At 39.3% G+C, this 22,670-nt stretch overlaps 1 protein-coding gene across 5 annotated transcripts in view; it reads left to right on the top strand.

Annotated features, from left to right (window-relative positions):
- The first annotated feature begins 605 nt into the window (after positions 1–605).
- CARD19 (caspase recruitment domain family member 19) overlaps positions 606–22,670 on the top strand; it is a 54,148-nt gene continuing 32,083 nt past the window's right edge. For 4 of the 5 annotated variants that reach the window (XM_074197687.1, XM_074197684.1, XM_074197685.1 and 1 more), the window contains exon 1: positions 606–706. In XM_074197687.1, coding sequence (XP_074053788.1) covers positions 691–706 — 16 coding nt within the window. In that variant the 5' untranslated portion in view covers positions 606–690. Of the gene's footprint in view, positions 707–9,820; positions 9,912–22,670 lie in introns of those variants that run through there. The other variant, XM_074197683.1, reaches the window with a different exon arrangement.

The raw sequence follows: 22,670 nt of genomic DNA, 5'->3' as shown, positions 1-22,670 counted from the left end.
ATTACTCAAAGCTCTCTAAAGTTCTAAGAGGGCAACTAAGTGGTACAATAGATAGAGCATCTTTCTGAGTTCAAATCTGTCCTCAGACACTTACTAGCTGTGTGCCCCTAGACAAGTCATTTAATCCTTTTTGCCTCAGTTTCCTCATCTGTAAAATGAACTGGAGAAGAAAATGGCAAACCATTCTAGTATCTTTACCAAGAAAAAAGGGGGTCATGAAGAGTCAGAAATGATTGAAAAGACTTAACAACCAAAAAGCTCTAGGGGAAAGATAAATTGCCAATCTAAATCAACAGAGGAATTTCTCTATACTAATGAAATTACAGTACAGATTCCCCCCCCTTCCCAGAAAAGTCCTAAATAACAATTAGCTTTGCAAATATATTTGGGAAGGGGAATAAAAATCATCTTCCTTTTTTCATCACCTGTTTCTACTGTAAATGTCAGTGACGTTGTGCCTTGGTATTGGAGAATGTCCTATCTTTTGAAGAGTCTGGCTTGGAATTAGAACTCATCATCACCTGTGGCATTTCCCCACTGTCTCCCGCCCCCTGCTGGGAGAAGCTAGCCTTGCATACAACTTTCACTTTCACCAGTCCTGTGACTTGGTTGGGTGTAGGAGGCAAGGTTGGCTTCTCCGTAGCAGCAGAAAGCCCAGCTGTCAACCCTGGTTCCACAGCCTTATGGAAGATGATCTGCAGAAAATGTAAGTACCTGGCATTTCAGGAAAATCCTTCTTCTCACAAGTCAGTCACAGACAAGTTCAAAGATCTTTTCCCCCAAACTTCCGAGGTTGCTAATCAGGGAAGACAGGGAAACAAAGGACGGCATTCTATGGAGAAAGGTCAAATGCTTTTTTTTTTCCCTCCAAAGTTCATTTGAAGGTATTTTCCCCCCCCCTCTATATCTTTATTTATTTATTTGTTTGTTTGTTTTTTGGTGATTGGTTAGGGGAACTTTATCCCTTTCCCATTCTTTGGTATTGTTATTTTTTTTCCCAGATCTATTTCCTTGAAACTTTGAGAAATTCCACTAAACAAACCTCCCATTGTACCCCTCAAAATGAAAGAATCCTATGATTTGTTCTTCAAGTGAATCAGCTATAGCAAGAGTGGCTTTTTAAAAATTTTTATTATTTTAATCTTAATTTTCTGAGGCTTTAAGGTAATTCCACAATTCTAGTCTTCAGAATTACACGAGAAAGCCAAGTTCACCCTTATCTATACTAACCATGATTTTATAGATCAAGACCAAAAGTTCACACCTGAGTTTATGATTAAACTTGCCAGTCTGACTAAGGAGACCTAACCCTTTTCCCCAGAACCCAGAGAAGGCCCTTTACCTTCCTTTCTATGATTCTGTGTCTGACCTGTGAATTCTGTAGGCAATTCCCAAAAAGAAATTCCTGAAGTACTTTTGAGGAATGGAGGCCCTGGCAGATATAGCTGCCCTTCAATAGTGTGGGAGGTCATATTGTTGGCATTTGGGTGTACAAGTTCTGGCATGTTTAAAATCAGTGGTACTGTATGTACCTCTTCTGGTCTATTGACCATAGGGTCATAGATAGAGACCTAGGAGAAACTTCAGAGGCCATCTGATCCCCCTCATTTTAACCAAAAAGGAAATTGAGGACCAAAAGATTTAGTGATTTGCATCATAGTTCACAAAATTAATAAGCATTAGAGGTGAAATCTGAATCCAAATCCTCTGGTATCCATTAGATTTCCTCTTGGGTAAGCAAAAACAGCTTGCCATGTGATTCTCCTGCTAGTAGTCATTTCCTACTACCATGAGCATTTTTGTTTTTACCCTTTTTCAAGATCTTTTCAGGGTATAGATCCAGTAGTGGACCAAAGGATATGCACATTTTTATTGCCCTTTGGGCATAATTTCAAATTGCTCTCCAGAAAGTCTGGATGAATTCACAGCTCCACCAACAATGTATTAGTGTATTTCCCACATCCCTTCTATCATTGATCATTGTCCTTTCTGGTCTTATTGGCCAGTCTGAGAGATGTGAGGTGGTACCTCAGAGATGCTTTAATTTATATTTCTCTAATCAATAATGATTTAGAGCAATTTTTCATATGACTATGGATTGCTTTGATTTCCTTATCTGTAAGTTGCCTCTGCATATCCTTTGACCATTTGACAATTGGGGAATGGCTTGTTTATTTATGTTTGACTCAGTTCTCTATATATTATAGAAATGAGTCCTTGGTCAGAAATATTATTTGTAAAAATTGTTTCCCAATTTACTACATTTCTTGTGATCTTGGTTACAGTGGTTTTTTTGTGTAGAAGTCTTTTAATTTAATGTAATCAGAATTATCTAGTTTGTTTTTAATAATGTTCTCCATCTCTTCCTTGGTCATAAACTGCTTCCCTTTCCATAGATCTGACAGATAAACTATTCCTTGATCTCTAGACCTATTAGCCTTAGAAATAATTCTGTGAATAAGGTATTAAAGATATTAACATCTTCCTTTTGCAGATGAAAAAACTGAGGCTCACAGAAATTCAGTGACTTGCCCCTGGTGATATAGCTAGTAAATGTCTGAAGCAAGATTTGAATGCAAGTCTTCCTGACCAAAACTTGTACTCTAGCCCCCCTTCAATATGAAAAGCATCAGAAACACTGTAGCTTAAAATTGTAAAATAATGTCTTTGCCAAATATGATTGAGTAGTAACTCAGATGATTCAGAATAATCAACTCTAATACATATTGATTCTCTTAAAAGAGAAAGCATCCTGGTTAGCCTTAATTTCCATAAACTTGTACCTTTCCTTCCCTCTTGCATGGAGCCCACATTCTAATGGGGTAACAACAAGTACTTACATAAAGTTCTCTTATTTATAAAAATGAAGTTATAAACATAAGCAGACTGATTTATTATATATTATATTTATTATATATAATCTTTTCTTCTTGAATTAGTGTTAGATTTAATTCTCTTTCCAAAGTGAAAAGTTGTAAATGGGTTGCCTATCAATTATTGTTGTTATTTTTCCTTCTTCTTGAAGAGATCAGGATGTCAGGGAGGTGATGCCATGACTGGCAAGTGAATTGGATTTGAGGGAGGGTTTGCTGTGCAAAGTCACCAATTTCATATTCTCCTCCAGAACCATCTAGATCCAGGGGCCAGATATGAATCAGGATGACCAGAGATGGCAAGGCAACTGGGCTTAAGTGACTTGCCTAGGGAAACAGTGTCAAGTATCTGAGGCTAGATTTGAACTCAGGTCCTCCTGGCTCAGACCTGGTGCTCTATCCATTGTACCACCTAGGTACTACAAAGACACTAATCAAAATGATAAAAATCAAGATGACAACCAAAGATCATGAGAAGAAGATTGAATTTGGAGATAGGACATGCCAGGAGACCCAAGTTCTATTCTTCCTTCAATTAGTAACTATATATGTGTGTAACCTATCCATTTCTTCAACTTAGCAAGTCACTTTTTGTACCTTATCTTCCTCCTTTGTTAAATGGGGATAACAACCCTTAAATGAATCATTCTTAGAGTAATTATGAGAATCCATTGAAAAATAAATATGAAAAGATCATTGGAACATAATGGGATTATTAATGTTTCTCTTCCAGCCTTCATTTAAGGCTAACATGAAAGGATTGATGTACATGAAATCAGCAGACTTGACTTAAAATTTTGACTCTTCCCTTTACAATCTATATGACCTTGCCTCTTTGGATCTCAGTTTCCTAAATGTAAATAAAAGCATCAGACTAGATCACAGGTGTCAAATTCACAGCCTGTGAGTAGTCTGCAACACTCCCAAGTATAGTCCCAAGTCAGATTAAAATGGAATTGAGAAAAATTTAACAAAAGAAATAAAAATACAATAAAACATAGATAATAATAATAATAATAATAATAATAATAATAATATAGTTTTGTAAGTCAACACTTGAGCACAAAGATCCTTATATACAATTTAATGGCCCTTGTTTCTTATTTGAATTTGACGTCATTGATCTAAATGACCTCAAAAGTTCAATCTCCTTCTAAATATAAGAGCACTTGATGGCCACCTTATTAAGCATCTCTGTAGTAGAGCCATCTAGGGTCATAGGGAACTTGTCCTGAAATGGATAGCTTCATGGCTTCTGCTGAAGAAAGAGGAGGTTTATTTTTTAATAGCTGCTTTAATTGCTTCCTTCACTTTAGAAAGTATAAACTCTTGACCTCAGCCTTCCTTAATATTGACAATCTAACTGTGAAGACTGTCTCTTATCTCTGACCTGCATAAGAAACCAATGAAAACAAGCTTCTAATTCTGCCATTAACATCAGTTGGTCACATAAGCACAAATTAAACGTGCCTATCTTGTGTTTTAGAATGTAAAATGAAGACTCAGAAGTTGTCATTAATTAATGGAACTAAAAGCAAATTTTAATTTTAGAAAATATAAGAAATTTCTCTTAACAACTAGCAACTCATAGGATATCTAGAGTTGAAAAGGTCCTCTGGTCCTTTTCCAACATTGTTCATTTTCTGAGGACCAGAAGGGGAGAGACTTGCTGAAATAAAATCCCAAACTAATTAATGACAGCTGGGAATAGTCTCCAGCTCTCTTGATTCTGTGCTGATTGTCTTTTCCCTTGAATATACTGAAATGATATCCATTTTCCTAGATGTGGGAAGAAAGTAATAGTTGGGAGGAACATATAAATAGGAATGTAGTAGAATCAACTCCAAAGGTTCTTGGGTTAAGTTTTCTACATGCTCATTTATTTACATTCCAGAACTTGGCAAGTCCTATAAAACAGTGCTTGATTTATTGTTTTGTTGACTAACTAGACTTAAGTTAAGGTGATAGTGCTTTTAATGTAGATTAAACTTAAATACATTTTGTGCATTTTTAGAGAACCAGTTGCTAACTATTACCAGCATAAACCCAGAATATAGGCCAGATGATATTTTTTAAAGTGCAAGATTTGGCATAAGTAAAGTAGGTTTCAAATTCTGTTTTTACTATATGACCTTGGAAAAGTAATTTAACTTCTCTGGGTCTCAGTTTCCTGCCCTGTAAAATGAGGTCATTGAACTATGTGTGAGGTTCTCAACCTTTTTTGTGATATGAACCCCTTTAACAGGCTGATATAACCCATGAACTGCTTAGAATATTTTTAAATGCATAAAACTTTAAAAAGGGGAGTGGTGGTAGATACAGTAGAAAGAAAACTAGGTCTGGACTCAGGAAGACCCATCTTCCTGAGTTCAAATCTGACCTCAGATACTTTCTGGCTGTGTGACCCTGGGTAAGTCAATTAATTGTTTGTCTCACTTTCTTCATCAATAAAATGAACTGGAGTAGGAAATGGTGACCATTCCAATATTGTTGCCAAGAAAATTCCAAATGGGTTCACAAAGAGTCAACAACAAAAATTCTTAAAATATAAGATTCCAAAGAAAAATCAAAGAATAAGGAAAATAAAAATATCTTTTTTCCCTCATCCAAGTTCATGGTTACCCTGAAATCTGTCCATAGACTTCATGAGGGCCTATGAATCCTAGCTTAAGAGCCCTTGGACTGAATGATCTCTATATTATCTCTTTCCAGTTCCATTTTTCTGCTCCTTTGATTAATCAGGGCACAATGGAAGACTCAATTTAGATTTACAATTCAAATCATAACTCAATTTTTGAGATTTCTATATTTGATGAAAGAGTTCAGTGGAGTCAGCTTCCCATCATCCCAAGAACAATCCTAGATACCTGGTGAATTTTTTAATGTCTGGGCTATCTTTGGATTTCTTAGAAACATTCCCTCCTCATCCTGAAGTTAGTGGGAGATTTGCTGGTGAATGACCTGGTCATATTTGCTATTACAGCAGAAAATTAGAGGAAGCTTCTCAGGATATGGAATAAGTCGATTGTGAGCTATTAAAATTATCATGTGCCCTTTGACTGACCTTGACAAACATGGCCAAGGCCAAACAGACTTGGTACCTGATCCTTCTGAGGCGGAGCCCCTTCTCCTTATTATTCTGCTCTACCACAGGATGCTCAAATATACACCACTCTGGCATTAGTTACAACTTGCTCTAGGATTAGGATACCAGGATCCTTGATCCTGAGCTGGAAGGAACCTCAGAGGTTATTTGATCAAACCCTCCCTTTGCAGATGAGGAAACAGGCTGAGAAGCCTGCAAGAGGCCACAGAGAAGGGGGTCTTAATTCCTGTTTTTTCTGCGGTTCTAGTCTTTGCTCTGCCACATGACCTTGGCAAATCCCTTCCCATTCCCTAAGCTTCACCTTTCTCCCTTTACTTAAGAGAGCTGGACTGGATGGTTACTAAGACTTCCAGTGTTGGGCGGCTAGGTGGCGTAGTATAAAGCACTGGCCTTGGAGTCAGGAGTACCTGGGTTCAAATCCGGTCTCAGACACTTCATAATGACCTAGCTGTGTGGCCTTGGGCAAGCCACTTAACCCCATTTGCCTTGTAAAAACCTAAAAAAAAAAAAAAAAAAAAAAAAAGACTTCCATTATGCCTCCAAGAGTTAACTCTTTTTATGCTATGACTCCAGTCCCCAGTTTCTACTCCAAATCCACACACTAGCATGTGGGTGGAAACTAAATACTAGCTGTCTGACCTAACATAGTAGGATTTGGTGAGAATGCTGGTGCTTCTGTCTATCCAGACTTGAACTTGTATGTATGTAAAGTGAGAAAGCATGTTACCTGAATTCTTTTCTGGATGCACCATTTAATAAATACTCCAATAATGACTGCTGCCAATGATGTCCTTACCTTTATTTATATGCTTCAGGTGCACCTATTGGGCCATGCTATGCTTCTAGTGATATATTAGAAAGATAACTGAATTAGGCCTGTGTTCAAGCTTTGCTCTTTCTATGACCTTGGGCAAATCATTTCCTCTCAAAGGGTCTCAGTTCCTCGACTGTAAAATGAAGAGGGTGGACTAGAAGATTCCTTCCAACTTTAAATCCTATGATACTATTCCCCTCCCCACCACACACATGTCATTTTCTTTGGAGCAAAGCTATGTGAGAGGGGAGCAAAGAGTTTTAGGCAGAGAGTCAGAAGTCTTGAGTTCTTTTTTTTCTTTAAAACATCCCATAACATAGTAATGGAATACTATGGAATGGAACACATAATAAAGATGATTGCCTATGAAACTGCAGATCTATCATAAACAATTTGCTATTCCCTCCAAATATACAACAAAATTATCATTTAATTTCTTTTTCCCCCATTTTTCTTCCCTCCCTCTTCCACCCCAGAAATGACTACTTACACAAATAGATATATGTGTAAATTATTCTATATATCTATTTATCAATTCATTTTCTGGATACAGAAAAAGCATCTCTATATGTCCTTTATTTTTAATTAGTGTATTTAAAATAGTCAAGATGACTTAGTTGCTCAAAGTCCTTAAAACAATTTGCACTATATACAATGTTGTCTTGGCTTTGGCTACTTTGCTCTTCATCATTTTGTGCAAGTCTTTCCATGTCTTTTTTTTTTTTTTTAGTTTTTGTAAGGCAATGGGGTTAAGTGGCTTGCCCAAGACCACACAGCTAGGTAATTATTAAGTGTGTGAGGTAGGATTTGAACTCAGGTACTCCTGACTCCAGGGCTCTATCCACTGTGCCACCTAGCTGCCCCTTTCCATGCCTTTTTAAGAACAGGATTCCTCCTTTTTTTTTTTTTTGCAAGGCAAATGGGGTTAAGTGGATTGCCCAAGGCCACACAGCTAAGGTAATCATTAAGTGTCTGAGACAGGATTTGAACCCAGGTACTACTGACTCCAAGGCCGGTGCTTTATCCACTACACCACCTAGCTACCCCTCCTCCTTTCTTTTTGTTTGTTTGTTGTTTTTTTTCAAGGCAAAGTGATTAAGTGACTTGCCTAACCCACACAGCTAGGTTAAGTATTAAGTGTCTGAGACAGGATTTGAACTCAGTTCCTCCTGACTCCAGAGTCACTGTTCTATCCACTGGGCCACCTAGCTGCCCCAAATTCCTCATTCTTATAGCACAGTAGTATTCCATCACAACTATTGTTCTTGAGTCCTAATAAATGGTTATGTCCCTGATCTTTAGCAAAATCTTTACCTTTCTATGTCTCAGTTTCTTCATCTATGAAGACCAGATGGTCTTTAAGATTTTCCTAACTTTAATGTTCTGTATCTGCAAGGCTGTATTCTCAGGAAACATAGAGCCTTTCAACATCATGTGATAGTGAATCTAGCTCAGAGCTGGAAGTATGGAAACTCAGGTTTTAATTTTGGTCAAGTCCCTGGGCCTCAGTTTCCTTCTCTATACAAAGACAGTACTGGACTAGATGATCTCTAAAGTTCCTCCTTCTCTAAATGCCTATGGTTCTCTGTGACCTCTTGAAGTTGATTTTTGAGGTGTTAGAAGAATATTTTTTGTTCCTGTGTTATTTCCCCAAATAGCTGTTTATGGAAGGGAACTATTGCTTCCTTTCCTCTTAAAAAGCTTAATCTCCTGTTATTCAATGTTTCCTGCAACTCTTCTTATTTATGGACATGTTACACAAAGTGAGTGTATTCAGAACACTTGTGGCTCATGGCCAAGACCAGGGTTTGACATCTCTTGGGTGTGGCTCCATATAGGCTGATTTGGAAGAACTGACTCATGTATAATCCTTTACTTCTTTTGCCCTATTTAGCTTCCCTGTTTTGAGCTGACTTCCCAAGTAGCCATATGCAGCCCAGGCACCCTTACCCAGGAGAGCTTTTCTCTTCCAATCCACTCTACCCAGATGGGATACTAGGGATCAAGAAGAAAGTATTGAATGATCTCTGCTCAGCAAACCTGTTAGTCCTTTCTTTTTGCTGTTTGTTTTTTTGTTGTTTGCAAGGCAATGGGGTTAAGTGACTTGCCCAAGGTCACACAACTAAGAAAGTTTTGAATCTCTGAGGCCAGATTTCAGCTCCAGTCCTCCTGACTCCAGGGCACTGTCCTATCCCCTGTTGCCACCTAGCTTCCCCTGAAACCTGTTCATTCTAAAACTGAATCCCAGCCTGGCACAGGAGTCCTGACAGGGAGAGACCATTGGGTAGTAGAAAGCTCACTGGGCCTGGCTTCAAATGTCCCCTTCAATATTGCCATCTCTGTAGGCCTCAGGTACCTTCTTTGTAACATTGTGAGAGCTGGACTTGATGACTCCTGGAGTGTCTTCCATCTCGGACGTTCTCTAAACAGGAAGGGAAATGCCACTGTCCTGCAGCCTAGCCTATGAACTGGTTGGACAGCTCCATTTATTAGAACGCTCTTAATTAAGACTTTCCTGTATTGAGCGGAACTCTAAATCCGAGGTGGCAGTGAGTAAGCCGAGGGCCCATTTCTCTCCTGGGGAGGGGAGGCGGCGCTGAGGAGGATGTCCGAATCTTTCTGCTTCGGCTGCTAGCTGGGGGTGCCCGTTCGGGAGTCAAGAGAGAGCAGGGGTGGAGGGGGAGCTGGAAGTGCAAGGAGAGAGGAGGGCCGGCCTGGCCGGAAAGAGAAGGGCTCCAGCTGGCGCCCGGTGCTCTTCTGGAAGGGATGGAGGTTGAGCGCCCAAGTTTGGGGGGGGGGGGGGGGGGTCGGGGTGGGACGGAGAAAAGGGCCGGGCTGAAGCTCGGAGGGGAGTATCCGAAGAGGGGTCGCAGGGAGGGGAAGGAGAGCGGAGAGGCAGATCCTGGGAGGGGGCGGTGGACCGCGGTAATCCGAGGCCAGCTGGGGCGGGAGCGGGGGGAGGCAGGGGCGGAGCCCGGGCTGGGGATCGCGCCGGCCCGGCCCGGCCCCGCCCTGCTCCTCCTGGGAAGCCCGGGCCGGGACTCGACCGGAAAGTCCGCAGGGCCGGCCCTGTCCGGCTCCGGAGCTGCTGCCGCGGCCGTCACCGTCACCATGTCAGGTCAGTCGGGCTCAGCGTCCCCGCGCCGGTCTCCTCCCCGGCCCAGCCCGGGGAGCGCAGGAGGCGCCGGGCCCGGCCCGGGGCGTCCCAGGCCGACTCTGGCAGAGCCCCCACGGCCTGGGGAAAGGGGCAGGGCAAAAAGGAAGGGAAGGGGCTGTGTAGCCCGAGGGTCGTGCAGCGATGCGATGTGGCCGAGGCTTGTTGGGCCCGCGGGAAGGCTGGGTGGCCGGGAGGGTGGGGAGGGCAGGGGAGAGGGCCCAGCCTGACAGCACAGTCCCCTCCCCTCCCAGTCCCGCAGTCCCCGGGACTCACCCGGTGGGTGCTCTCTAAGGGTGGGCATCGCCCACCAGGAGCCTCCCCCGGCCCATGGCCGACTTGGAGTTGGCGTTTTGCCCCGGGCCCAGAGCCCAAGCGCATCCTTGGTGTTTTCTCGAGAATCCCTCTCTGCCAACAGGAACGGACAGCTGTGCCCGGAAAAGGAGAATTGGGTTTGACTCACTGCAGGCGCGGGGTTTCCCCCTTGGCGCTTCCTTAAAGTAAACATGTGCGAAAATCGATGGCTCTCTGCTGTCAAACAAGTGACTTCCAACTTTTGTTCCTGAAGGATATTCGTCCAGGAGAGAGCGTAGGTCTTCTCTCTCTCACTTTGTGAGGGTAATCCACCTTGCTCTTTCTGGTTCCAACACATATGCTTAGAAATTCAATAACTCTGGCCCTAAGCAACGTTTCCGTTCTTCTGGAGAGGAAAAAAACCACACAGAACAAAACTTGTCCAATGAAAAGTTTGGGGGAGAGTTATTAGAGAATAGTAAGTGTAAACTGGTATGGGGTGTGTGTGCAAGTGTGTCTATCTATTGGGTTTCTTGTAAATAGAGTTCAAAGGTTTATAAGGTATTTTATGCAATAATCTCCCTGGAGATCTTCAGCAGGGTTTCTTAATCTGTTTATGTGTGTGTATGTGTGTGTGTGTGTGTGTGCGGGCACATGTGTGCCAGGGAACCCTTTAGGAGTCTGGTGAAGTCTCTAAACAACTAAAAATAATATTTTAAGAGCATAAATTAAAAATATAGGATTACCAATAATACATAACATCATATAATTAATTAATTATATAATGTAATTATAATGATATAATTAATTAATATTATGTATCATATTCATATTATATACAATAAATTAATATAATATACTATTACAATTTTTCCTATCCAAGTTTGTGGAACCCTTGAGATCTGCCCAAAGATTCCAGTTTATAAGAGGTTCTAGAGATCTGCTGGTTCAATCTCAATATTTTCCTGTTAAGGAAACTGAAACCAAGAGACAGTGTCTTTGCTCAAAATTACATAGAAGTGAACACAGGTCCTCTAACTTCTAATCCAATGTTATGTCTACTGTACCACACCGTCTTCATGGAGTCACACTTCTCCCAATCACCCAGGATTGAAATTTTGGGGTGGTTCTTTCCCTTCCTTTTGAGCTTTCTATACAACTCAGTCTGGCTATAGGGTAGCTATAGGCTACTATTCTCACCTTAATGAGGAAAAGACAGTCTCAGAAAAGTGAAGTGACTTGCTGAAAATCGTAAGGTCATTATATGGGAGAATTGGGATTTAAACCCAAGTTTTTTGGTTTTTGAAAGCTTTACTCTTTCCCCAGTTCCAACCTCAGTTGTTTTTTTTAGGCACAACTTCTGGAGTAAAAATAAGATTTCAGTTTAAATAATGCAACAGTTCTAAGTCAGACACAAAACCTTTTGCTTTGAATGATGACATTCAACCAATAAAGAGAATGAATGTTAACTGGAGCAATCTTTATACTACCTGAGTTTGGACCTGGGACTTCCCTTGAAGGGAAAAGTAAGAACCCTGTCTTGAAATGCTCTGCAAGGACCCCACCCTTCTTCAGAGGACAGATCTTTAGTCATTGTTACTCATGCTAACCCCCATGTCCTTCTATCCTGGAATGGTGAGGATGAAGTGTAGAGAAAAAACAGGGTGCACAAAGCATGATGATTACAACTTGCAGAACTAACATTCAGCTTGTAGTGCTGAAACTCCACTTCCCCATCCCTCCCCCACCAATGTCACTGATGGGAGAATCAGATTACAAAGAAGGAGAAAACCAGGTGACTTCCAGGCTCTGATATTCCAGTTGTCAAAGTATGTTTAAGGCAGCATGCATCAAATACCCAGGAGTATTGCTGAATTTAGATATGAGTGGCTATCATGGATATTGCTGTTAGCCATCTTATAGAGAGACTTTCACTACAAGGCTTCTACTGGTCAGTGGTTGTATCTAATTATTTAAGTTCATAAGCCTGTTCATGAACTTGAATTCAGCAAATGAAATGCTTTCTAATATTAGTAATATTAATAATAATAACTCACATTTGCAATATATTCACCCCAACCTTATCAGGATAGGTGAGGCATGCATTATTACCTATATTTCGTAGATGAAACTGAGGCTCTGAGGGATTCATTGATTTACTCATGGTCACACAGTGCAGATGGGATTTGAACCCAGTTTTCTCAACTGTAAAGAATTCACTCATTTTCATTATGCTAAGTTAGGAAAGCTAAACAATTTATGTTCTATTAGTTGCTTTCTCTTATTTATAGAGTTCTACAGCGAGTGGTATTTGTTCTTAAATATTGTTGCTAACATTGTAGTTAAAATATTGTATTTAACAACTAGATTGCCTTTTCTGCTGAGGCATCAGATTTGGGATTCCCATCACCAGAACTTGCTAGACTCCCTCCAGAGAGCCCTGAGAAAACTGTTCTTGTCTGTCACCCATAGGGAAGAAGATTAGCTAGGCCCTCAGTTGGCATCTTTTAATTTAGTGATATTCAAGGGAAAAAATAATTTAAAAGAAGTGCATTATATTAGCAATATATCAAGTTTCTTCCTCTTTCCTCATCCCTCCCAAAAGCATATGGGAAGGGCAACTAGATGGCACAGTGGATAGAGCACTGGCCCTGGAGTCATGAGTACCTGGGTTCAAATCCGGCCTCAGATACTTAATAATTACCTAGCCGTGTGGCCTTGGGCAAGTCCCTTAACCCCATTGCCTTGCAAAAACCTAAAAAAAAAAAAAAGCATATGGGAATGTATATTCCTCCACTTGTTCTCTCCTCTCCCATTTTTTTTTCAAATCAGAATCATATTGAAGGTATGGTAATATCCTGGTAGAGTATGAAGTCTAGATCCCAGTCACTAACTTTAGGAACTTGGCCAAGATAACCTCAATGGGCCACAGTTTGTTCATCTGTAAAATGAGGGGTGAGATCCTAAGATTCATTCCAGCACAGGTAGTCTAGGATTCTACTTTTCTATATTGTTCTACTGGATGCATTAGATGAAGTACAGACTTCTTATGAGCTCAGAAAGCTTTTTCAGGACTCTTTCTATTCTGCTGTTCAATTCAACAATTAATTTTTTGGGTTTGTTTTTTTTTAGGTTTTTGCAAGGCAAACAGGGTTAAGTGGCTTGCCCAAGGCCACACGGCTAGGTAATTATTAAATGTCTGAGACCAGATTTGAACCCAGGTACTACTGACTCCAAGGCCGGTGCTTGATCCACTACACCACCTAGCTGCCCCTCAACAATTATTGTTAAGCATAAGCCATGTATTTAGCTTTGTACTGGTACAGGAATACAAAGATGAAAAGCCATATAGAACTGCAACATGTACATGAAGAGTTAGATACAAGGTAAATGTTAAGAACTATTCCCCTATGAAGTTTTTTAAAGTTTGCAGAACACTTTACAAATATTATCTCATTTTATCCTCACAACAACCCTGGGAAGTTGGTGGTATTTTTATCCCCATTTTGTAGAAGAGGAAGCTGAAGTAGATATATAGTGACCCAAGGTCACACAGTGATTAATTATCTGGAGTTGAATTTGAATTCAGGTCTTCCTAACTTCTGTACTCTAGCTACTGTATCACCTAGTTCTGACAAGACTGGAGGAGATATCTTTATGGATAAGATGGAAAGATGTGGTTTAAATAATACAGATAGGTGGATTTCAAATTACTTCAATGACCTGGTACATTGGTGTAGTAGATAGAGTAGTGACAAGCTGATGACAAGTACTTAGGCGCTGAAGTTACGAACAGAAGCAGAGAGAGAGAGAGAGAGAGAGAGAGAGAGAGAGAGAGCATGCCAGCTTGAGCATGTGAGTGCCTATCCTCAAGGAATTTACATTCTAATGAGGAAAGATAACACAGAAAATGGAGCTAGGGAGGAAGATTAAGTTACAGTATTGGAGTCCAAAAAAGGCAGAAGCACAACCAGGAGGAGAATAAAGGTTGGCAGATCTGAGTCTTTTCTCAAAATGAGGGAAATGGAATGGGACCAGCTGGTAGAGGAATGAATATTCAGTGTGAGAGGGCCTCTGGGAAAGATGAATATGCCAGGTCAGTGCTGAGGGAGGCTCCATAATGAGCCTTAAGAAGACAAATGTTCAAATCACACTTCTGATACATAATAATTCTGTGATTGTAGGTAAGTAGTAACCTCTTTGAAACTCAGTTCCTTACCTGTAAAATGGGGATAATAATGCAGAGGTAGTACCTATCTCATGGTTGCTCTTAGGCACAGATGAGATAATATAGATAGAAAATTTTGTAAACCTTAAGGCGCTCTATATTCATACCTTCATACACACATACATACTTATATGCACACACACACACACACACACCAATTAATATTACCTGATGTCAACTTGGAGAGAGACCTCTACTGGGATGCTGTAAGGATTTGTGGTTAGTCTTGTATCATTCAACATTTTTTTTAATTAATTAAATTTTTTTTTAGGTTTTTTTGCAAGGCAATGGGGTTAAGTGGCTTGCCCAAGGCCACACAGTTAAGTAATTATTAAGTATCTGAGGCCGAATCTGAACTCAGGTACTCCTGACTCCAGGGCCAGTGCTAGAGCACTGCGCCACCTAGCTGCCCCCCATTCAGCATTTTTTAAATCTATTACTTAGATAAAGGCATAGGTAGTTGCTTAGCATATTTGCCAGTGACACAAGGAAAGATAACTCATTAATACGTTAGATGACAAAGTCCGGTTCCCACGGAATCTCCAAAAGCTAGAATGTGGGGTAAAAATCTAAGTAAGTTGACAATTTAGGAGGGTTAAAAGTGAAGTCTTACTCTTGAATTCCAATGATCAATTTCACAAGCACCAAATGAGGGGAGTACTTATATAAAAACTCTTTATTTTGGGCAGGCATTATAAGAGGGATCCTCTGTCTAGTATGTTTTGAACTGATTGGTCTTTCAATTCTGTGAGCTATCAGACAAAATATAATAAGAAATTTAAGGAGAGATCATTTTCATTTGAGGGAATCAGAGAAGGCCACTTGGAAGTGACAGTCCTTAAGCAAAGGTTTAAAAAAATATCTAGATTTCAGCAAATGATGGAGAAGTAAGTTGAATGCCTTGTGTTCCTGATTCCATTTGCCTAGATGGAAAGGTGAACCTCTATGAGCTAAGCAAAGATGGCCATTTAGAATCAGCCTTGATGAAAAATATTGAATCATGGAATGACAGATCTGATTATACATAGGATTTTGCTTCAGGATCATGTACCACCTTTTCATTTGGGAAACAGGAATCATATATGCACAGGTCTTATGTTTCTCATGCTAGAGCATTGATTGTATGCATTTGGCCCATGACAAGCCAGAGGAGGGAGCAAATAGTATATAGCAAGTGATTAACAAATGTATTTTCATTCATTCAAGAACAAAACATTTTGGGATAAGGGATGGATCCTGGACCTGTGATCTCCTCACTCCCAAGTGAGGAAACTTCTACTGCCACTGCAGGTCAGCACCTTCTCTGCAATTTATGGTCTAGAGTTGCCTAGAACACTGACATGTGAGGCAACTCACCCACAGTCACACCTATACTTTGTCTTGTTTGTCATCAGGGAGGTGATGCCTTGACATGTAAGCGAATTGAATTTAAGTGAAAGAGGGTTGTTCAAATTAACCAGCTTCACTTTCTCCTCCAGAGTCACTTAGGTCAGGAGACTAGATTTGAATGTGTCAGAAGCTAAACTTGAACCCAGATCTTCTTGGTTTCAAGACTAGATTTCCTTCCATTAATGACCCCATTTGGGGTTTTCTTGGCAGAGATCCTGGAGTGATTTGCCTTTTCCTTCTCCAGTTTATTTTACAGATAAGGAAACTGAGGCAAATAGGGTTAAGTGATTTACTAACATAGTGTCTGAGGCCAGATCTGAACTAATGTTTTTCTGATTCTGCATCTGACATTTTACTGTACCACCCACTACACCATTCTGCCTCTCAAATTATTTAATTCTGATAAGAGTAGAGTGGGTTACCTGTTAAGGTGAATTCTATGTTCTTGGGGGTGTGCAAGCAGTATCTGGGTAGCCACTTGTCTGATAGTTTAGGGAGATTTCTTGCCCAGTTAGGGGTTTTTATGTGAAACTCCAGATAGCCTTCCAGCTTTGACAATCTAGTATTCTACATTCCACTTCTCTGTTAGTGGATTTTGGCTTGTGATAGTCAGCCTAAGAATGATGAAGATGTTATAGTGTGGCTGTTTTCCCATTTGAACAAAAGAGTCCTCAAAACTAGTATTTAGGGTATTGTCCAACAACCTTCCCTCTTCTATTACTATTTTCCTATTCTTCACATAGTACCTGCCATATGCAGAACCTCTCCACTCCTCCAGCCCTTAATAAGAAAAACCTATTATTATTATTTATTATTATTATTATTATTATTATTATTATTATTATTATTATTATCATCATCTAGGGTCTAGTTTATGAGTTCTTGCGTTGAAACCCAGAGGAAATTTTGAATGGTGTCATTATCACAAGCTAAATGAATTTGCTGTAATGGCCACAGACTAAGCTTGCCCTGAGTTTGTACCTGATTATTTCAGTCTCATAAAATGTCTGAGTTGGAAGGAATTTTAGAGGATATATAGACCAGCCCATTCATTTCACTATTAATAGTAATTTTAGAGTTAGCATATCTTAGTGGACAGAGTGCCAGTTTCCAATTCAGGAAGATCTAAGTACCACTTAAGATATTTAGTGATCATGGGATCCTGGGTAAATCACTTTAAATTCTTGAAGCCTAGGCAGCTCCTTGAGTCCATAAGTAGCATGAGTAGCCCATAAGCAGAATTCTACATTGATAGAGGTTTTTTTCCTTAACAGTTCCACATAGATAGAAATCAAAAGTTCTGAAAAAAATGACTTAAAAATTTATTTTTCTTACTTTTTATAATTTTAATTTAATATTTTTATAATTAACAGAAAACATTTCTTTTCTCTTTTCCTAAAAAATAAAACAAAACCCTTATGCACACTTGCTACAAGGGTTTTGTTTTATTTTTCAGGGTAGGAGGAAAGAAATGGCTCTTTGTTAATTGTAAAAATATTAAATTAAAATTATAAAAAGGGGGGGCAGCTAGGTGATGCAGTAGACAGAGTACCAACCCTGAAGTCAGAAGGACCTGAGTTCAAATTTGACCTCAGACACTTAATAATTGCCTAGCTGTGTGATCTTGGGCAAGTCACCTAACCTCAACGCCTTAAATAAATAAAATAAAATAAAATTATAAGAAGGGACAAATACAAACATATATATATATATATATATATATATATATATATACATATATATATTCTTCACCATCATTTTTCTCAGGAGGTGGATAGCAAGCTTCATCTTCAGTCCACTGAAATTTCCACTGGTTATTGAATTGATCAGAATTTTCAAATCTTTCAAAATTGTTAATCCTTACCAATATATAATGTACATTATTCTTCTGGTTCTGGTCACTAAAGTTAATCCAAGTCTTTCCAGTTTTCTCTGAAACGATCCTTTCATGTAATATTCTACATTAGTATTTCATCACATTCATATAACAGAACTTGTAGTACCATATCATGATTAATATTGTTATAGATTTTAATATGATCATTGTTTATATTATTAATATGGATGTCATTGATATTAATTATTAAGCTTAATATCATCATTATTAAGAGCTGACCTTTAGAGGCAGCTAGGTGGTATAGTGGATAGAGTACTGGCCCTAGAGTCAGAAGGACCTGAGTTCAAATGCAGCTTCAGACACTTAATAATTACCAGGCTGTGTGACCTTGGGCAAGTCACTTAACCCTATTGCCTTGCAAAAAACGTGTTGACCTTTCCATAGTATATTATGGTTTATGAAGCATGTTTCGCACTAGGTCTTGTTTGATCCTTGCAAATGAGGGATTCATTTGTGCGGTTCCATTTTACAGATGAAGATACTGAACCTCAGAGATGTACAGTGACTTGTTTGATCATACAGCAATAGAACCTGGGATTAGAATACAGATTTCTACTGGACAAGATTTCCTGTGGCACCTTGACATTCAGTGTAGCAGGTCTGTAGTTCTAGGTATTGTGCTCCAGGAACTAGGAATACAAATTTAAAAAATCATACATTCCTGCCCTCAAGGAGCTTACATTCTATTAAAGGGATATAACATGCTTACAGACAAGTAAATATGGAATAGATACAGAATAAATACAATGTAATTTTTAATGGATGTAGGAAGAGGAAACAATAAGCAACTGGAATTCAGAAAGAAAGTTGTACTTGGGGCTAAGCCTTGGAGGGGTTCTAAGAGGTGGGAATGAGAGAGAGCCTTCCAAGGATAAGTGCCTATTCTGTACAAAGGCATGGAGACAGTCTATAGAATATTGTAGCAGAGAGTGTCAAATTGCAGACCTGCAGGCCACAACTTTCCCAAATGAATGTGGTAAGAACAAGATAAAAATGAAACTAGGAAATGCTTGAAAAATTATATAAAATACAACACAACATAGATAATGTTAATTTGTGCTTTGCTAAGTCAATCTGTGACCTGCAGGAATCTAGTTTATTTGAGTTTGACACCACTGTAGTATAGAAGGAAAAGCACATGGACCAGTTTTATTGGAATGTAGAATCTGTGAATGGGAAATAAAATGTAATTTGCCTGGGAAATATAGGCTGCAGATGGATTTTAAAGGGCTTTTATCCCCAAAACAGGAATTCACATTTTTGCCCTAGAGGTGATGGAGAGCCACAGGAACTTTTTAAATAAAGGGATAACAAGTGAGATCTGTGTTTTAAGAATATCATTTTAGGGGCGGCTAGGTGGTGTAGTGGATAAAGCACCAGCCTTGGAGTCAGGAGTACCTGGGTTCAAATCCAGTCTCAGACACTTAATAATTACCTAGCTGTGTGGCAAGCCACTTAACCCCATTTGCCTTGCAAAAACCTAAAAAAAAAAAAAAAAAAAAGAATACCATTTTAATGGCTGTGTTGGATTGGGTGTTTTTCCTGCCTGTGAATTTTTAATGCTAAGTATAAGACTTTACATTTACCTCTTTAAATGTTTACCATATTTGATTTAACCCAATGTTCTAGAGTATTCAGACCTGAATCAATGTATGAACTCTTCCTTCAACCTTTGTGTCAACTGCAAATTTTATAAGTATTTTAAGGATGAATTTATTCAAGTAATTAATAAGAGAGAGGAGAGAAGAGAGAGCAAAGAACTGGAGAAAAAAAGACAGATAAAATAGGATTTATTAAGCTATTTGCTGTGGGCCAGCACTGAATCAGTCCCTACCCTCAAGGAGTTTATATTCTATTGGGGAAAACATGATGTATACTTACAAGCAAGTATAGAAAAGTAAATATAAAGTAATTGGGGGGCTATGAGTATTGGGGTATTATTTATTTAAATTACCACCAGCTTCTTCTACCTGGTAGATTTTTGGAAGGAGTAGATTGATTTGAAGAAATAGACTCCTCTAAAGATTGGCTCCATTGCATATGCACATAAATCAAATCTCTATAGAATATAGGGCCAAACCTGGAGAGAATCAGTTTTCTTAACTTCTTGAAGCTCTAAAAAGATGCAGAGCAGAAAAATAGGACAAAAGCCAAAAAAAAACCCACCCCTATCAATCTGGAACACAGATGATCCCCCATGAAATAAAAACAGACAACAAAGCTGGATTTCAGGGTAAGGAGTAGGGGAGCCTCTTCCAGAAGAATTCCATTGAAGAATGATCCTCCAAAACAGTGAGCAGGTCAGTCAGGCAATACAGGTTGCCTTCCAGAGGGATGAGAGTTAATACAGCTGAACTGATTCAGAATTCTTCATAGAATACTTTTTTTTACTTTTTTTTTGGCAAGGCAGTGGGGTTAAGTGACTTGCCCAAGGTCACACAACTAGTTAATTATTAAGTGTTTGAAGCCACATTTGAACTCAGGTTGTCCTGACTCCAGGAGTGCTCTACCCACTGCAGCATCTAGCTGCCCCTCATAGGATATTCTTAAACAGGCAGAAGATAGAGAATCACTACCTTTGGTGAACTGGTACCAGTGTCCTTGGAGGTTGAAGTCAAATAATAGGCATGATTCTAAGTAAAGATGTTTGGTAAATCCTGTTTGATGCTTAGTAATTTCATTGTGGCAGTCAATAGGGTACAAGGATCTGAGTTCATGTCCCATCTCTGATGCTTGCTTTCTCTCTATATGACCTTGGGCAAGTCAATTAACCTCCTTCAGCCTTACTTTCCTCATCTTTAAAATGGGGGACTGGATTAGATCATCTCTGAAATCCCTTCTGACTTTAGATCTATGATCTTAAGACTTGGAACTAAATATACTCTCTTGCCTTCCATGTTTTCACTATCATGTTACCTTGAAAGAAAACTAGAGGGGTGGCTAGGTGGCGCAGTGGATAGAGCACTGGCCTTGGAGTCAGGAGTACCTGAGTTCAAATCCTGCCTCAGACACTTAATTACCTAGCCATGTGGCCTTGGGCAAGCCACTTAACCCCACTACCTTGAAAAAAAAAAAGTGACCAAAGAAATGGCCTTTAGAGAAGTCTGGAAACACTGTATGAGTTAATGAAGGGTGAAAAGGGGCAGAACTAGGAGAACAACTTATCCAATAACAATGTTTTATATACAGATTATTTGGAAGTATTTAAGAGCTCTGATCAATGCAGTGATGAACCAAGACTAACCAAGGCATAAATTTATGTATATGGCAATATGAGAATGAATTTTGCCTGATAATGCATATTAATAGGGTGGGGAGATTGGGGAAATAGTGAAAGGAAGAGATGATTTGGCAATAAGGTTGCCAAAAGAAAAAAAAGGGGGCGGCTAGGTGGTGCAGTGGATAAAGCGCTGGCCCTGGAGTCAGGAGTACCTGGGTTCAAATCTGGTCTCAGACACTTAATAAATTACCTAGCTGTGTGGCTTGGGCAGACCACTTAACCCCATTTGCCTTGAAAAAACCTTAAAAAAAAAAAGGATAATTGAAGCATCTTTTAATGCACAGAACAACACAGAAGGAAACACAGATTAGCATGACAGCTCTATTAAGTTTTATGTTAATTTTGTTGTATACTTAAAAGGAAAAACAAGTGGCAGGTAATAAAGATTTACATTGTCACATATTATCCTCTTTTCTCATTATATTTTATTGTTTTTCAGTTCAGAATAAAAATAACTTGAAAAAGAAAGAAAAAACTCCTAAGTATACTCTGACTGGCAACCAGAGTTGTGGAGACGTTGAGATGAGCTAGGGTGTGGTTCTTTCATTGCAAAGCCACATGCATGTGTATACCAAGTAACTTAGTAGCTCATGTGACAGAAAATCTAGGCCATATGCCTGTTGATTTAGTCCAAATTCTTATGCCTTCCCACAACTTTTCTGAGAGGGAGGCTGCACATTGAATTGTTTCCAATAGCCAATTGTTTCTCCCCATAAGAGAAAAACTGATTAATCAAGTATGCAGAAAATGTGATGGAGTGGGAAACCTGGCCATTCATTCAGGGCTACTAAGTGGTAGAGCACTTAATGAAGTCAATAAGACTGCTAGGCTTGATGAGTCAAAGGATCATAGGAGTTAGAGTTCATAGGTATTTTAAAGATCACCTAGTTCCATTTCTCTCATTTTCAGATGAAACTGCATCTCAAAGAAATTAAGAAACTTGCCCAGTTTCAGTCATATGGGGAGTAATAACAGCTGGGATTTGAATCATCTTTCAACTTCAGATCCAACGCTCTTTTCACAGTTGAGACCAAGTGATCAGGATCTCATGAATCTGTTCATTTTGCCCTGTTTTATGGCCAGAGTCATGCTTCTAGTCCCAGCCAGAACTTCCCAGATGTTTATATCTGTTTCTAGTTGTAACTGGGCAAAAAAGTATGGAGAAATATGTATAATGCATCCTCCCTTCAAGTAATACAATTCAGCCAGTAAGAGAGAATCATGGAACTTTATTGTTGGATGGGATTGTAGAGACCATATATTCTAGTGCCCTTACTTTACATTAGAGAAAGTTGAGGTTCCTAAAAAGAAAAGACTTGACCAAAATCACACAGAGAGTCAGTGGCAGAACTGGAACTGGAACTCTAGTCTTCTACTTTCAGTTTATTGTTCTTTCTACCATTCCATAGTTTTTCTCAATTCAGGGTGTAAATTAAAACCATAAGGTTGATTTCATCAGAGAGGCAGAAAAAGACACATATTTTTGGGCATGGCCAATCTGGAGAATTGTTTTAGCTTGTCTGTGTATATCTGTTACAAGGATTTTGTTTCCTTTTTTACCCCCTTCATTGATGGCAAATGTGAGAAAGAGAAAATACTTGTTAATCGAAAAAACACTTAATTCAAAAAATCAAA

This window comes from Macrotis lagotis, chromosome 8, assembly GCF_037893015.1.
Source record: "Macrotis lagotis isolate mMagLag1 chromosome 8, bilby.v1.9.chrom.fasta, whole genome shotgun sequence".
NCBI classification, from domain to species: Eukaryota; Metazoa; Chordata; class Mammalia; order Peramelemorphia; family Peramelidae; genus Macrotis; species Macrotis lagotis.
The sequence above is the reverse complement of the archived record's forward strand: the minus strand, read 5'-3'. Positions and strand labels throughout refer to the sequence as shown.